The sequence below is a fragment of the Paramisgurnus dabryanus genome, chromosome 5 (genome assembly GCF_030506205.2).
Source record: "Paramisgurnus dabryanus chromosome 5, PD_genome_1.1, whole genome shotgun sequence".
NCBI classification, from domain to species: Eukaryota; Metazoa; Chordata; class Actinopteri; order Cypriniformes; family Cobitidae; genus Paramisgurnus; species Paramisgurnus dabryanus.
Window position 1 is genome coordinate 14,773,743 of NC_133341.1, and position 17,301 is coordinate 14,791,043.

The window sequence follows — 17,301 nt, forward strand, 5'->3', positions numbered from 1 at the left end:
TCTCCATGATTGGGTGTTTTTTATATTTAATGTGACAATATCAAATTTAAAACTTATTTTTTTTGCATATTTTGTCTGTTTTTAAAACATGATTTTTATTACTGGGATACTAGTGTCAGAATGCAAAACAGTTGAACAAAGAAAACAATATTTACACAGTGAAAAGTTGGAAATATTTAGGCACTTCATTGCCTTCAGGTTACCACTGAAAAGCATATTGACCATTATTTATATTTTCTTTTAAAGATAAAACATCTTCAGTACATTGTAATAAAAATCCCTTATTCACCTGTTTTAAATATTTTAAATATTCTTTTGAATAACACCATAATCTACCAATTTATCTGAGTAAACAGCTGCTCCTGCCACCAACAGTTGTTATGATAATCACTGAAGAGTTACTGTTCGATCAAATCCTCTTGCTCCTCCCCTTCCTTGTCTTGTCAAGCCTCTTCCTCTTGTGAAGCCTGCCCTTCCTCTGCCCCGTCCACCCTGTGCAATGTTTCCTCTGCCTCGTCCATCCTGTGCAATGTTTCCTCTTCCTCTGCCCCATTCACCTTGTGCAATGTTTCCTCTGCCTCTTCCACCACCTACAATACCTCCTCGGCCCCTCCCCCGGCCTCGCCCTCGTCCTGAGAACCTTAGGTCAGTGAAACGGTCATTGAGGGATAGTCCCGTCTGCAAAAAAGTAAAATACAGATGTTCTAACTTTTACTGATGCACAGTTTGTTTAATAATATGTCTTATTGGAAAATAATGAAACTTCATTCCTTTGTTACCTACTCACACTTGGCCAATCAAATGCACTGAAACCCAAACTCATCCTCATTACTGAGACCTTTCACATTCTATACGGCTGGTGGCCAAACTCACCTGGTTAGTAGTTGCTTTGTAGTTGAAACGCAAAGGAATGCCCCTGGGTGAAGTATGACTTGCTCCTCCAGATGATCTGCCCCTTAACGCTGCCCCACCCCTCCTTGCCTGATTACCGGTATTTCTGTTCCTGAAAGACAAGTAAACGTTAACAAAAAGGGAGTAATAAATGGTAGTAAAATGTAATAAGGTTCATTCACTAACAGAGCGACAGGTGCAGGTGTAGCATTTGGCAAGGAAACTGTCAGTGTTGAGCCAGATGAAGCTGTTTTTCGACTTTATTGTTCATGTGGGTGTGAGAAAAATAAAAGAATTAGTTTATAGTAAACATGTGAGATTTGAATATGGAGTGATGTCCAAATAATTAAAAACTCACTTTGTTATTGTCTGATATTTTTCTAACTTCTCAGCCCTTCTTGCTGCAGAAAACTGAAGAAGTAAAGACAGGTCACATATCAAAGAGACAAAGACAACTACAGATCAAAAAGCGTTAAAGGTAGGTCAGTCCCACCCTGTTAAATGCAATTTTTTGTTAATGTATGAATAAAGATTTTCCTTCTCACCCCTTGGTCTAATGCAAATGGTCTTCCACCTCTCTGTAAACCTCTCTGTCCTCTTGCTGACATAGCACCCCTACAACAGTAACAACAATAAAACAACAGCATTTAAGGCCCATTTGACACTGCAAGTGTAAGCATTTGTTGCGTCCTATTCACCAAATTGAATATTCTCTACTTAAGAAGTCTGTGTGGTATTGAGTTCTGTTGAACTGTACTAGATGGATATTGACAAAGAGGACAAGATTACTAACCCCCCCCCCCCCCCCCAAAAAAAATTAATTTTATTTGTATCATCTTTATTAGCACCTTATTTTCTACATCTATGATTTATTTGGCCTCAGATACATTTATAATAGATTTTGTCCATATTTTAACATTTTAATTGTGTACCCCTAAATGAAATCCTTTCATGGTCTAAATTCCTTAGAGATGATAAAGCTACAGCTGTGGTACAGTCTTTCATGACAAGCAACATTGACCATTTTAGTCTGGAATGCATGGAAATATTTTCTATTTTTTGCTCATCTCCCTTTCAGTATTTAGACTCCAGATAAATGGCATAGATTCAAAAGCAGTTGATTGGAGGACCGGCTCTTATCCCTTAGGAAAAATTATCCATGGTTTTACTACAGTTAAAACAAAACAAAAATACATGGTTGCTGTAGTAAAACCATGGTTACCACAAAATAATTATGGTTTTTAAAACCTATAGTTAAACCATGTTTACTGTAGTTAAACCATGCTTATAGTAATCAATACACCAAAAAAAAAAAAAAAAAAACATGGTTACTACTCTTTTAACACAAAAAACATGTTTAATTTCATAAGGGACAGTTACACTGTCCAACTTCTGTTCTATGATTAGAAAAAATTGTCTGTAAAATCCAAGCTCATAAATGTAATTATGAATTTACAACCTTCACTCATTTATTTCACGTTGATTGACATGATCTTACGCTTACTTAATTTTCGAAAGAATGTTCTTTACATTTTGAAGGATGATTTTATGTAGAAATCAGTAAATTACAAAATAAAGACTTTAGGAATGTTTTCACAGGCAAGGCAGGGTGACAAGAATTTGAGAATTAAATATAACCTAAACTAGGCCACACCAAAAGATTTTTTAAAATGTTAGAGACCACAAAAATGAAAAAATTGACGATTTAACACTTTTGTTCCTATAGTGTGTGAAGTGCCGCTATGTGGTCATGACAGCACACAATGCACCATCACACAGATTAACTTCACAAACAACCCGAGTCTCTTTCGCTGAGAACACAGGAAATCTCGCGGAGATCTCGCAATGTGTCTCGCGGCCAAACGTGCGTTCACAGTAAACAAACATTGTGAACAACAGCATAAAGAATTAATGCATGAAATGGACTGCTTTTTTTAACATCTCTGAGGTCTATATCACGTTGGAATGTGTGTGCCATGATTAAAGTTGTAATGGTTTCATCAGCTTCATCAGGCAATCGGTTCATTTCACGTTACAATCTACAGCAGAGGTGCCCAACCCTGCTCCTGGAAGGCTACCGTCCTGCAGACTTCAGTATCAACCCAGCACAAACACACCTGTCTGTAATTATCAAGCAACCCTGAACACCTTGATTAGCTGCTTCAGTTGTGTTTGATTGGTTTTGGAGCTAAAATCTACAGGACGGTAGCCCTCCAGGAACAGGGTTGGGCACCCCTGATCTTACAGCGTGTGTGTGCGTTTGTCCTCGGGGTTCCCCCCACACAACAAGATTTCTGATCGTAAATATTTGACATGTTGAAAAGTTACGATTTGCGATCGGAGCGGCCCCGACATGCTTCTGAGATTCAGACGCTACTAACACAAAGGAGAAAATTTGATAAGATAATCGGTTCAACCACATAGACGATTGGGACCTTGTCCTTGCCTAAGATTGTTCGTAAGCAGGAAAATTCTTATTTTGTGGTGTGTACTGGGCTTTAGTCATCTCAGTTTCATAGTTTTTACTAGTTTTATGAATTGTCCCACCACTTATTTTACTTAAAAATTATCTATTTTTTTGTCCCACTATTACTCAATGTTCATCTTGTACATTTTTTTTTTACATTAAACAGAAGGTAGTGTAGAACCTGCTCAAGCCTCTTCCTCTGCCTCTTCCTTGTCCTCTGAAAGTCCCTCTTGATGTAAATGTGGTCTGATCAAACTGTTCACCTGTCTAAAATAAGAAAAAAACAATCTCAGTAAGAACCTAAGCTTTCAATGACTTTAAAGGTGTAATTCACACACAAAAGTAAAATAATGTACTGTGTGACTGTGTAACACAAAATGATACATTAAGGGGGCGTGCACACCAAGGCTTTAAATGCGGCTGAAAGCGGCAGGCAGACACTGACTGTAGGCGCTTGCCAGCTTTTTTTCAGCTGAACATTTTTTAATTTTCTGCCCTCAATGCTGAAAAACTGCAGAGTACCTGCGCTCAGCACAGACGTAACCTGCCAGCTGTCGGCTTTTTTGAAAAACCCCACGCTTCTATTGAAAACAACTGAAGACATATGCCAGCTGCCAGCGTAATGCATGCTACCTTAAGGAAAACTGACACTGCTTTTTGTCCATACAATAACAGTGAATGGTAACTGAAGCTGTCAGACCCTAAAATTAGCATACCATCTCCGATTGTGTTACACAAAAGAAATAAAGTCATACTCATTTTAAAACAACAGTAATCAATACAATTTTATTTTAAGCTGATCTATTCCTTAACAATCTTTCAGACGACACAAACCGTGGCATTAGCAGCAGCTCTGTTCATTGGACTGACGCCACTTCCTCTAGACATCATGCCTCTTCTAGATCCCCTTTGTCCCCTCAAACCTCTAACCCTGCCAGGCCCTGTGGGATAAATCTCAATCAGCAACTTTGTTTATATGTTTATCTTTATAGTTTAAAAAACAGATGAGAGCTTGCCTTGGTACTGCTGTGCTCCGCGTCTGCGTCCCCTCTGCTGCTGTGTTGTCTGGTTGAGCTTTTTCAACACAGCTGCGCATTTACTCCTAGCTCTGTTGGAACCTCTGCCGGCTTTTTGCTCTTGCTTATTTAGCTTTATGATGTCATCTGCAAAAAAAGACAGTAACAGAATCACATGTTTTTGTAAACATCTTTATCAAAGAATGTGTTAGATTATGATCAAATATATAGACATTGTTGCTTATTTGGACTGAGGGAGAAAATAACTGGACAGTAATTTGCACCCAGCAGTGTTTTATGGCTCCTCACGTCTGTGTTTATTTGTTTATCTGTTGAGTGGGTGGGTTTACTATTTAAAGCCACTTTCTGTGTGAGTGTTCTGCATGCAGCTTTGATGACCAAACATCACTGTGTGCTGTATTCAAACAGCTCTCTTCCACTGATACTTCATCACATGGATATGGATGGATGGATGGGGGATGTATGTATGTATGTATGGATACTAGATAGATAGATAGATAGATAGATAGATAGATAGATAGATAGATAGATAGATAGATAGATAGTATACTTTATGTAGTATAATAGATGTGTTTTATAATTTTACCATAGTAAACTAGTATACTACACTACTTACTATAGTTTATCAATACAATACAGTTATAACAACAGAATACTTTAGTAAACAAAGTGAAGTAATTACTATATGCTAGTATACAGTTTACTGCTTTTTACTATAGTAAATACTAGCCTTTTTGGCTAATGGCTATACGTTCGCAGCTCATACAATCATATTTACTATCACGTAATTTGATTTCAATCTCTTCATTGTCCTGCAAGCTAAATTTTGATCTATGCATAAGCACGTTGGCGTTGCTTTGACAGCTGCTGGATCTATCCGACAGCTGACCACTGCTGCTCTAGCACTGTACGTAACTCACATATCCGGTCAAATCATTAAAATAAGAACAATGCAATGTTGACTCGCGATCACTTACCTAAAGACAAGTCGATTTTGTCGGCGCTTGAAGATTGAGGCTCTTGCATTTGTCCCGTAATCTCCATTTGTACTTCATTATCCCCCATTTCTTCTTCCAACGTCGCGACGTAACTTACGCAAAAGTTTCACAGACGTATCAAATATGTGCGCTCGGAAGCTTAAAGTACCCCAAAACACTGAAACAAAAATGACGAAAGAAACTATGAAACGTTTGAAAAGTTATCCGGTTTAAAACTAGTTTCTTGTGGTCTGACCAGTGTTTGTTTCGTTTTGCTGGTGGTTGGTGTGACCCAGCCCAACTGTGAAATGAATTTGACGACCAGTGTGACAAGAGCCCAAAATAGCGCACCTATAGGCAGGTCTTTCCGGTGTATGAGCTTTACTTTAGATAAAAATTTAATTATTTCTGTTTCAAACTTATAACACTTTGTTACCGAATAAAAGTGTTTTATAATATTATATATAATGTAAAAATAGTAACGTGAATGTTTAAATGTTTTTTTTATTTCTTGTTTTTTTTCTAAGTTTTTCTAAATGTTTTTTTTATTTCTTGTTTTTCTAAGTTTTTCGAGATATATGAATTTTTCCCAAAAAATCAAAACGTTGAGTTTCGTGTCCAGTATTAATAACTTAGTTGATCCGCTAGGGTTCGCCTTTGAGCTCAGGGCACATGGCACGTACCCTGGCTGAACCACAAATCAACCACACACTGGGCACCACATCACAAGGAGGAATACTACACGCCCAATAAGCAAAGACTCTCTTGAGTCTCAAAAACATTATACCTGAAATAAAGATAATGAAATTGTATTAAACATTACAAACACCCTTATTTAAAGTGATCTAACCAAAAGTATTAAAGTTCATATTGATAATAGCGAGTTTTCAAAACAAACGTTATTGATCTAATGATTTTTATGAAAAATGAGCAAAAATACAAATTAAACTTTAAGTTTACCTGTCATATATACATTTTCGTTGAGCCTGTCCTCCGCCTCTCTCCAGTAGTAGCCCATCCCCTCCTCATCACCGTCTGTGTCCCTTGCGCATGCGCGGAACGACAGGCAGGCGGCAGCCCCCTATTATTATCGTAAGAATAATTTCTCTTATGAAAATGGCGGCGAGTCAGGGAGGTGTAGGTCCCGCTGCGGCTCTTCAGAGCCAGCATTATCCTAACGTCGCTCACTGGATCCCGAGCGTAATGCAACAGCAGCAGCATCCGCTGCACACCGCCCGCAGTCTGGAGCGCGCTTTGGAGGATGCCGCCTGCTCGGGGATGCTCAACATAAGCGGCAGAAAACTGCGCGAGTACCCGGGGCTTAACTACGATCTGACCGATACTACACTAGCAGGTGGGTCCCTCGGATGTGGGCTAATCTCCCCGCGTGCTCTACTGACCCGCTTTTCGCGATTCTTTCACGGAAGAACAGAGCAAATATTTATAGGCTGAAAAATGCGCGCTTCTGGTGCTGTGCTTTTAGTGTTTTACGCAGATGGATGTTTGGATACTGGTTACAATAGCCTATGCACATGGTGCTTCTACCAGGGATAACCGCTGTTTCACAACTCCAGTGTTTCTCAAAGCTCGCATCCAGTGACAAGCATTATATCTGGTAAAATTAGACCCCAGAAATGCAAGATTGTGTGTTAATAAACAACGTTGATTGGTGTCTTGATTTCTTTTTGCCAAGAACATTTTGATTGAATTAATCTGAAAAATAAAAAAACATGAACAACAGGAGATAATATGCGTCCAGCGTAATTCAGCAGGTTTTAACATTAAGCCTGCTAAGCTACTGTAGAAACCACAAGGCTTCCCATCTCTACTGCCAACACTTGACTAATATTATTCCGTTATAATGTACACAGCAGTTTAACTGGCCATTATGGGAACATTTTAGATTTGCTGCTGGTACGATGGGATAAAGCGTTTTAAACGCTCCGTAAATCCAGAAAGCGGCTGCGCTGTTTTCGGTAATGCCAGACAAAAGATGCGACCGTTCGCCTCTAGAAAATGTCACGCGCCGTTCCTCATACACACACAACGTGCTTTAGTCAAAGTCATTGTAGTGACTATACAATATATACATATGTACTAAATCTTAAATTCCGAAGTCCATTATTAAATTATAGATATTTAAGCAGCTATTTTTTATATGCAACAAACCTAGTGGATAAATAGGACTCTCATTAGTAAACATACATTATTAACACAGTGCTTAAGCTAAGTTAAAATTATTTCTGTAAACAGTGTTAGTAATGAAATCATTTCATCTCTTTCTGAAGTGTATGTAATGGTATAGTCTTGCCGCAGCAAACAGCCATTCAGACGTGAAGCAGACGGTGGGAGGAGGGACAGTAATCCATTCATTCATGCACACTTTACACACAGCATCATGTCTACACTCCCATTCACTTAAACTAATGAATACGTCCTTTATACAAAGTGTGAATTTATCTGTATCAAATTTTTTTGTGGTGAATATCATGTCTTGTGTTTAGGGCGCTCCGACTGTTGACCAGAAAAGCTTGTGGTTGTTTTGGACTCAACACTGGACGTTCATGGGTTTTACTGGCTCTGTGAGGGGAGTCAGCATGCAGATGGCATCCCATACTGGAGGCTAGATAGTTTAGGTCTACTTTGTGTGTGCTTTTGTTTGTGTGTATAAAAGTTTCCGAAAAAGGAAGTAGTTGGATGTGCACCAGACTGCGCACCTAATGCTGCCTGTATTTAAGGGGAAGTGACTTTATGACATAGAATTTGTGTCGCTGACTCATGTGCAGATTTGTGACTGTGTTTTTACTTGGTTCCTTGTTGTGAGAAGATAAGAAGAGATTGTTTGTGTGCTTGTTAGTTTTTGTGTGTATTTGTCAGTTTAACCAGGATGGTGTATATTACCATAGTAAGCATCTGTTTGGTGTATCTGTTTGTGCTCCAGTGACCCACTTGGCAAGCCAGGCTATTATTGGCTAATGATTCAGTATGGCCTATGGGGGACAAATGTTTGGTCACAAACTTAACACTGGTGTACGAGGATTGAGGAAACCCCCTAAATGTTAAGTGTGACAAAAGCTGAGAATGGGAACTTTGAGCTTTCTGTTCTTCCATCTCTGCTCTTTCTTTATTGGTTGTTTCTGAGTTAAGTTATACTGAAAAAGTTAGGATTACAGTAATTGAGACAGTAAAACATGGTAAGTTACTGTCGTAAGGTATAAAAATTATCTAGCTAAAATGATGTACACACTGTCAGAAAAAAATGGTACATATTATTTGTACCAAATGCATACATACAGGACATATAATGACCGTTTTAAAGGGTACTGCCCTTTCTGACAGTGCAATGATTGACCGGATGAAAGAGGGATGGGTTTAATAGTGACCACCTTGCACATTTCTTGCACTAATCTTAAGAAAAAGTTCATTAAAAAATTAAAACTCTTTCATAATTTACTTCATGGACGCTTCATGCCCTAACATGTAGATATATGACTTTCTTTAAATGAACAAAACCCAAAAAATCACCACAAAAAGTAAAATAAATTGGCTTTAATATACACAGACACACAAAGATAAATAGCTAAATATGTTTCCATGGAAAATTATTTTTTGTTGATATATGTAGTTTTTATATGCATTTAGTTGTATTGTGCATTACATAAAATACTTAAAATGGTTTACATTAGGACAGGAACGTTTGTGGTTATGCATGTGCATGAATTATGCATCTATTCGTGCACGTCATGTTAGCTTTTAGGACCCCTGTATTAAAGGCCAATGCAGGTCAGAGCTTCTTATACTAACCAAGTGATACATCATCTGTCAAGTAGTAGGTACAATGTTTCAGATGTGGTTTAGTGTGTGTGAGGGCTAACATGCGAAACATTACATCTTTTTCTGTATAGAATCTCTATGCAAAACCCCTGGGGTCATGACATCATTGAATTTTAGAGGAAGTGGTCATATAATGAAGGGGTAATATTTGTTACAGGAAGTGCCTGCGCTATTAATACCTGTGGCTGTGTTTATTTTCACTTTTATCTCTTTTAAGGTTACCTATTATATGCCCCCTTTTACAGGATGTAATACAAGTCTCAGATGTCCAAGAATGTGTCTGTGAAGTTTCTGCTTAAAATATCCCACGGATATTTTAATACCATGCTCTAAATTCTCAATTTTTGCATATCCTTTAACATGTAAAAGTTAGTTTAATGTAATAGCTATTAGCTAATATGATTAACAAAATAAAATTAAAGGTCAGGAAAAAAGTCTCTTAGTTCTTAAAAAAAAAAAAAAATATTTTGTGCAAAACATACAACATTCAGTTAAGCAGAAAACTAAACAACAAAACAAAACAGACAACAAAAACAAAACAGCAATTGTGGTGATGGTATTGTTATGAAGCAATGATAAGCAAAATAATAATAATAATAATACCAATAAATTAAACTGATAATAATACAGATGATGATATTGTTATGAAGCAATGATAATAAGCAAAATAATAGTAAAAAGAATAATAATAAAATTAAATAATAATAATAAATTAAATGGATAATAATACATATTTATGTAATAATAATAATTATAATATGTATATATTATTTAATAATGCAATAATGGTAAGATTGTTATGATTACAGGAATAATTTTAATGCCCATAATAATAATAAATAATAACGAGTATTATTAATAGTAATAATACTAAAAAATATATAGAATATTATATAAAAGGATGGTGATGATATTAATAATTTGTAAAAAAAAAAAACGCAACAGTAATATCAATAACAAAACACATACCCAACACATACCACACCAATCAAAACCTCTGGGTCAGTGTACGTTCCTTTTTTTTCTTTCTCTTGTCTTTTAGTTCTGAGAGCAAGTGCCCTACAATGCTCATAAACCAGAGGACCTCTATTGCTGGGATATCTCACTGCATTCAAACTGTTGTCATGAGCTGTCCGTATCATGAGAACTGTTGATAACCTGTCCACAACACTGGATATATTTTGCAATAGAGCAAAAGTTTAGCTGCAAATTACATATGTACAAATTCCAGGAATTAATAAAACTATTATCAGCATCCTTCTTCCATTTCCACCCCTGTACAGGATACTATATTTACATTTATGCATTTAGCAGATGCTATTATCCAAAGTGAATCACTGCAAATGGTTTTACATTTTAAAACTCTGTGTTCCCGGATACACTTTATATACATTACTGCTGTATATGTTTGCTTTATTGAATTTCAAGATCAATTACATAACTTTATTATGTGTCTTTAACACATTTTGGTTTTGCTTGAGATTCTCTCTTTGTTGTCTTAACTCTTGAGATTATGTTGGAGAAACCACACGCGTGCATTTTAGTTTTTTGACAAGATCATAAGGAGTGTGTGATGCACTGTTCTGTCATGCTGTGATGCTGGTGAATGATCTCAGCTTCAGCGCGGATAGTGACAAGCTCCCTGATCTCTGCTTGAGTATAGTTTGCCAACATTACTTAAGTTTTGAATGTTAATCTTTGCATGTGTCAAAGAGCTGAACCATAACTTCTGGTTGCAATGACACGCGTGACTTCACTATGGCACGCCCCTTACGGCATTGTTTCTGCGTCTTGTTCACACAGAATGCCTTTTGTGAATGTAACGACAATGTTACTAGGTCCCCTTTACGGGAGCTATCCAAAAACATTTATGGAATGTGTTTGTGTTCACACAGAAGCCTCTCTGCCAATTTTACGGAAATTTTCTGGGACCAAAGTGCTGTGTGAATGGGGTTAGGGAGAGACCACAGCTGTAGTCGGGAGACCTTTCTGTCCTTCACAGATGAGCACACACATTACCACACATACACACAACACTCTCCAGAGACTGAGGTAATAACATGATCTGACACGTTGGTCCCATCTGTAAGGTGTCAACTCTGGTGCACAGCATCATGGTCTTTGTAGATTGGGTGACAAATCAGTGTATGGTTAATAAATGGACACACAGATTGATGGAGTGGGTTATACTAAATGCATTTAGTTGTATGTATAGGCCATTTAAAAGTTGACAGTGAGATTTACATTTAAAACAGATATTTTTTTAATGCTGTTGTGTGTCTGCTTTTAAAAAGGCCTGTGATTTGAAGTTTGTTTTCAGCTGTTCCTGTGCTGAGGCTTTAAAATGAAGTGAAACTAATAAAGTTTGAGTCAGCTGTTCTTTTAAAGTCTTTCATTTAAAGAGTGAGTGCAAGCTTTTGAGTGCAAGCCTATGTGGATAGGGGACAGTCTAGGATCAAGGCTACCGTCCCTAGTGTGTGAATACCTTAAAAATCTCTGAGCTGACTTTGTATCTTTTTAATATGTAGTGAAGGACCCACTTCTTAGATATACATACACAGGAAAGATAAACAGGAAGTGTGCTTTACCCTCCCGCTCTATAGGTGGCACTGAGAGGCTGGTTTGCCAACTGCCACCACACCACAAGAAGATCACACTCATGTTTGGCCATAGATATGTACACTAGATGTTGCCTTGGCTACGGCAGTTCATTGGACCGAATGCGTCAACTAGAGAGCCGCCATCTTGAAACAGGGGAACCCCGCATCAGTGTCATTGTAGGCAATGGTGTAACAGAAATAAAATCACCATAAATCGTCACGAACGTGATTTTCTTGGTTTTCTTATGGTTCGTTTCAACAGTCAGACATGTATTTAGCATTAAGTCCAGAAAATAATTAAAGTTTGGATTTTATGAAAATTAACTTTTTCTAACTATAATGTGTAGTGCTATTATCCCTAACATCCATACGCAGCACAAAAGTCCGGCATCGTCCATGAATTCGAAGTTCAGGCGGAGATAGCAGCTTTACCTAGCTACTTCCTATGACAAGACCCCTGTTCTAAGATGGTGGCGGTTTTGACGCATGCTTAGAGCCCCAAGGCGACATCTAGTGTATATATCTATGATGTTTGGCAATATTGTGGAGAAAGGTGATACAACTATAACCAATATCTTGTGAAATCTCACCGGATGAGCACTGTTTTCTTCTTAATCCTACACCCAAACCTAACCCTAAACCCAATTTTTTTTTTTTTGTCCGTAGCTGTATCCCATCTAGCCAAAACTGTTTGGCAGAGGCTCTGCATTAATGCTAATTAGTTTGTAGATAACTTTCAATATCTTGCAAAAAATGATTGATTGGTGTCAATTAGGGGTGGGCTGTATGACCAAAAATCCATTTCACGGAATGAGTCATTTTATTACAGTGGTATATTTCATGGTATACATGTTTTTCAGTTTATATAGTTTTTTTTTTTGGAATATAAAAATTTGCAGACATTTGCCACTCACTCTAGCTTTTAACTTGCTCACCGCAGTTTTAAAATATGAGACAGTTAAAGTAAAAATGGCAAGAAAATAACAACAGATTAAGTCTTGATAGACAGAATCTTGTTTTTAATTGAGTTATTCATTTTATAGACTATTGTATGAATATATGCACAAACCTACAGGCAGAATAAATACCTGTTTATGAGGGACGGAGCTCTAGATATAGATATTATAAATATGTCAGGTGCTTTGATGTGATAACCATGAAGTCTGTTTTAAGGTCTTGATGCACATTACTTTCTGTTAGACCTAAACCATTGTTGCATCTCTTTCTCGTCTTTCTGATCAAAGATGTTTGTACTATAAGCAAATGTCATGTCAAACTACATCGCTCCAGCAGTACACGTCTCACTGATATAAACAGGTTTTTTTGAGTGCTGTCTTAGCTTGCTTAAAGTTCAGAAAACTTTAAAACTATTAGCATTGTGTGCGAGAAAAGCTTTCTTAATTTGGCAACGCAGCCGCCTGTGGGCGTCCCGAGAAACCTTATGCGAGAGACTGCTGCTGCTTTTGCACAGAGAGAGAGACCTACGGTGGATTCACTGGTGCTTTATGAAATTACACAAATAACTCATAAAACAATCCACTCATAACAAATGAACATGTTTCTCCGTCACACTCAGTCTAACATGCGGGAGTGTAGCGTTTTATTTCACTGTAACAGAATATACTGTGATACCACTTAACCCTAGTGTCAAAATGTCACCAGAAATCGTGGGGATATCTTTTGTATTTGATATATCTGCTTTTTGAACTCTCAAAGTGGCAAATCTGTTGACTTGCATTATATAAGTCAAAGAGCACTGGGTTTTTGCAACATATACTGTTCTAAAAGAAAAAAAATGTCACCAAAATATTATAGGGACTGGGGAACTATCTCTTTAACTAAGCATGCAAAGGAGAGATATTATTAGATGCAAACAGTTGTCTTGTACTTGTCCACCTTGGGAAATTTTTAATGCATCATTAAATGCTACCTGGTGCTTTGTCATTTTAGCTTTACTATATTTGATTGCATAAGTCTCAGTTTTGGTACAGTTGCGCTACAAGAACAGTATACTAAGCTGTTAGTGTACTGAGAGCTGTAGTTTTGTCCTGTAATATATCATAATACAAATACGGTATAAACATAGGGCATACACTTTCATGCACACACAGGCTTCTATACTGTACATCAGAAAACTATTGCCATAGATTGAGAAAAGACAGAGATCTGGACCAGTGGCTTTTACTGCTTTTGCTTAAGGACTCAGATTTTACCTAGCTTTAATTGGCGAATCAGTGATTTTTCACCTTACATTTATGATTTTTAAGGATAAGGTCATGACTTGCCAACTGTCATTGTTGCAATCTGTTTACATTTGGCCAGCATGTATTAATGTCACAAATGAATTGGTGACAAAATACTGCAGTTTGTTGGACATCAACAACAAAAAGGGAAAAGTGTTCCATTTAAAGACTTTAAAAAATTTAAATATTATAATATTTTTACATTCTAATAATGCATGATTAATTATATGTTTAATACGTTGTTTTAGCATTCAATGTCAGAATAGATGTAACACCCATTATGTGCCTGCGTCCGAAATCTCAAACTGTGACAGTAGATACTGAATTAGATGACCGTAGGTATTATATAGTGTGAATATGGATTGTATGAATTAATTTGGATGTATTACATCCGCCATGTTGATACATCACGTGATAATAACAAATTATGTCAACAAGTTGTCCATCAAATTAACACTTGAAGAGTTTTGTTGCAAAACGAGATAAATCCGTTTTTAACATTTTTGTAAACATTTATTATGTTATCATGTTATTATTTTGTTTTATGGTGCTTCTTAGCTGTATTTTTTTAGTTATGAAGGTTTAAATCAAACCAAACCAAACCCTTTTAAAGGGGGGGGGGGGGTTCAATGGTATTTCATGCATTCTGACTAATTAACACAGTTATAGAGTTGTTTCCTCATGCTAAACGTAGGCAAAGTGTCAAAAAAGCAGTTGGACGTGTTACAGAGTATTTCTGTGCCGAATGCACTTCGCCAGGGTTCGTAGAAGTTTCAGAAAGTTCTTTTCGATTACAGGTCCCACTGACGTTTCAGGGGTTTTCTATACGTATCACTTCTTTATATGGGCACTTCCCCCGGAAAACCCCGCCCACCCGTCAATCAGCGGGAGACACTAGAGCTTGCAAACATCTTATCACACCACTCAGCTTTGTTTGATTTCAAAACTTAACAATGGCACGAATGAAGAAGTGTGTTTTTGGATGTTAGGAAAAGAAATCCAGCCTTATGAAAACAATGGATATAGTTTATTATCCGGGGTAGCAGCGGAGTTTTGCGTGTGTGTTTGATGCACTGGATTTTCCCAACCGGGTCATGACGAGTTGCACGCGGTAAGTAAGACTTCTGTCTTATGTTGTAAATATGCGCGTGCATATTATATAAATGACACGAACATGTAGTGAATCATAAGTTATAAGTGTTGTATAGTGTTGCATGACTCGTACTCGCTCCACCCGCGGTAGTAACTCCTCCTTCTTCATTGTTTCGTACGTTATCGGAAATATTTGGTAAAGCTAATCTTTCTTTTATAAATCTGATTAAACTAAAGACTTTTCGGAGATATAAAGGATGTCATACTACTCTATAGGTACTCCAGATTAACATCAGAAATGCAGAAACAGCGTGTGTTACGTGAGCTTTAATACTATGAAAAAAAGGTTTTGAATACTTTGAATTTGGACATACTACTACTAGTCTCGCATACTTCTTTTTGCCTACTATATAGTATGGACACAGCCTGTGTCTCAACCCACCAGTTCACTGTAACTGATCTGGAAACTAATCTACAGTGACAGCCAGGTTCAGTCAGTTTGTGTGTATGTGTGGTTGTGTCTTGGTCCCATTCTTATCCTGAGAGGGTGCTGATGTGTCCCTCCTTACAACTAGAGGACAACAAAACGATAACCCTTCTTTACTAGTGATAAAAACAAGTCTTTTAAATGATAAGTAACTGCCTTTTAACATTATTGCAATGAAATTCTCATATTGAATGTGAAACATAGTATCACTGTATGTGCATTTATAACATATATTTTGATTCTCCTTTGCTTTTCTTGTGACTATCACATTTATTTATTTTTATCTTCTTACACAGACTTAGAAAAATAGACTATAGAAGAAATCTTGCATTCACAGACTTTTTTCATTTAGAAACGACCAGAATTTTTTAATCTATTTTTCAAAAGCATGTCTTTGCTTGTGCACTCCACATATGAGATATGTTACTGTGGCATTCTGTGATTATTTTATGTTAATAGAGAGGGATTTTCTTTTATAGGTTGTTTTAGAATTTGATGTGTCAAATACAGAGTCCTTTAAATCAGACTTAAATCAGTCTCTGTGTTTCTGTCTGTGTCCCTTAAACACTCAGTCCTCAGTTTGAATATAATTGGATAGATTGACTGTTATATAATATTCATTCAGTTTAACAAAATGAGTTCAGATAGAGAAGAAGAAACAGCCTAAAAGAAAATGAGATGAATACATAAAAATATATATGGATTTCTGAGATTTAGGGTAAGAGAGATGACGGCACATGCTTTCAGACGCAGCTAGTTTATGAGGATTCTTGTTCGGATGTATTAATATATTCAATACATCAGTTACACATACTACCAACAAACTGTAAAGCAGTACTTGAAACTTTTCTCAGACTTGTATCTTTCTATGTGTGTGTGTGTGTTTCTGCACCAATACACATTTTCTAACAAGCTGTATGAGATGCTGAGGGAAACAAAGTTGGTGAGAGTTATGATTTTTGTGGATGTCTTTACTTCTTAACTAATGAATGAATACCAACAGTTTAAAAAGCCATGGTTAGTTAGTTATTTCTTAAAAGTTTATTTGTGTTTTTATAGCCCATGTGTTTCTCAGTTCTATTAACTGGAGGTAATTAGCTTGAATCAGAATGGAAGTGGATGTGAAAGTGTATGTGACAGAGAAACTTAACAACATTGGTTATTTTAGACCAATTCTCTAGTTTAGAATATTTAGGTTATTTATAGGGCTGGGCGATTTGTCCCCATAAAAAAATCTGAGATTTTTTTATAAAAAACTCGATTTACGATTCAAATCGATTTTTTTTCCCCGACCCCATTTAAAACAAAATAATTGCAAACTGTATATATTTTTAAAATATATATTTATTATATTTAATTAAAATGCATCAACAAAAAATTGGGAAGGAATGAAGATTGGGGAATGCAAAATGTATGTCGGTGTTTCCCACAGATCTGAAATTTACTTGTGGTGGTAGCTGGTGAAAAGGGCAATCATTATAATCCACCGACAAAAAATGGTCTACTATACATGTGACACAGAACTAATAATGTGTGACACAACACAATACTTTGAATTATTGAACATTAATATTAATTTCACATTACAGTTCATTAATCTAACCACCCCAAACTTTCTTTGTCATGAACAAAGCTGACACTGTTTGTCAAAGCACCACGAAAACACTTTCTGT

The 17,301-nt window shown here is 36.7% G+C and overlaps 2 protein-coding genes across 5 annotated transcripts in view; one reads left to right on the forward strand and one right to left on the reverse strand.

Annotated features, from left to right (window-relative positions):
- Positions 1-9: 9 nt before the first annotated feature.
- On the reverse strand, positions 10-5,692 carry LOC135748818 (uncharacterized). Its single transcript, XM_065267117.2, has 9 exons — positions 5,373-5,692; positions 4,375-4,521; positions 4,193-4,299; positions 3,540-3,625; positions 1,437-1,506; positions 1,250-1,302; positions 1,078-1,149; positions 874-1,003; positions 10-678 (listed from the first exon to the last, which is right to left on the reverse strand). The coding sequence occupies exons 1-9, from the start codon at positions 5,458-5,460 to the stop codon at positions 388-390; spliced, it is 1,044 nt and encodes a 347-aa protein (XP_065123189.1). The 5' UTR covers positions 5,461-5,692; the 3' UTR covers positions 10-387.
- Positions 5,693-6,457: 765 nt separating this feature from the next.
- Positions 6,458-17,301, forward strand: part of lrch2 (leucine-rich repeats and calponin homology (CH) domain containing 2) — a 91,323-nt gene continuing 80,479 nt past the window's right edge. For 3 of the 4 annotated variants that reach the window (XM_065266815.2, XM_065266816.2, XM_065266818.2), the window contains exon 1: positions 6,458-6,726. In XM_065266815.2, coding sequence (XP_065122887.1) covers positions 6,483-6,726 — 244 coding nt within the window. In that variant the 5' untranslated portion in view covers positions 6,458-6,482. The remainder of the gene's footprint in view (positions 6,727-17,301) is intronic. The other variant, XM_065266817.2, reaches the window with a different exon arrangement.

Coding starts and splice junctions, on each gene's coding strand:
- LOC135748818 (XM_065267117.2), bottom strand. CDS start 5,460: ATGGGGGATAATGAAGTACAAATGGAGATTACGGGACAAATGCAAGAG. Junction 4,300..4,374: donor CGGAGCACAGCAGTACCAAG/GCAAGCTCTCAT, acceptor TTTATCCCACAG/GGCCTGGCAGGGTTAGAGGT. Junction 1,303..1,436: donor CATTTGCATTAGACCAAGGG/GTGAGAAGGAAA, acceptor TTACTTCTTCAG/TTTTCTGCAGCAAGAAGGGC.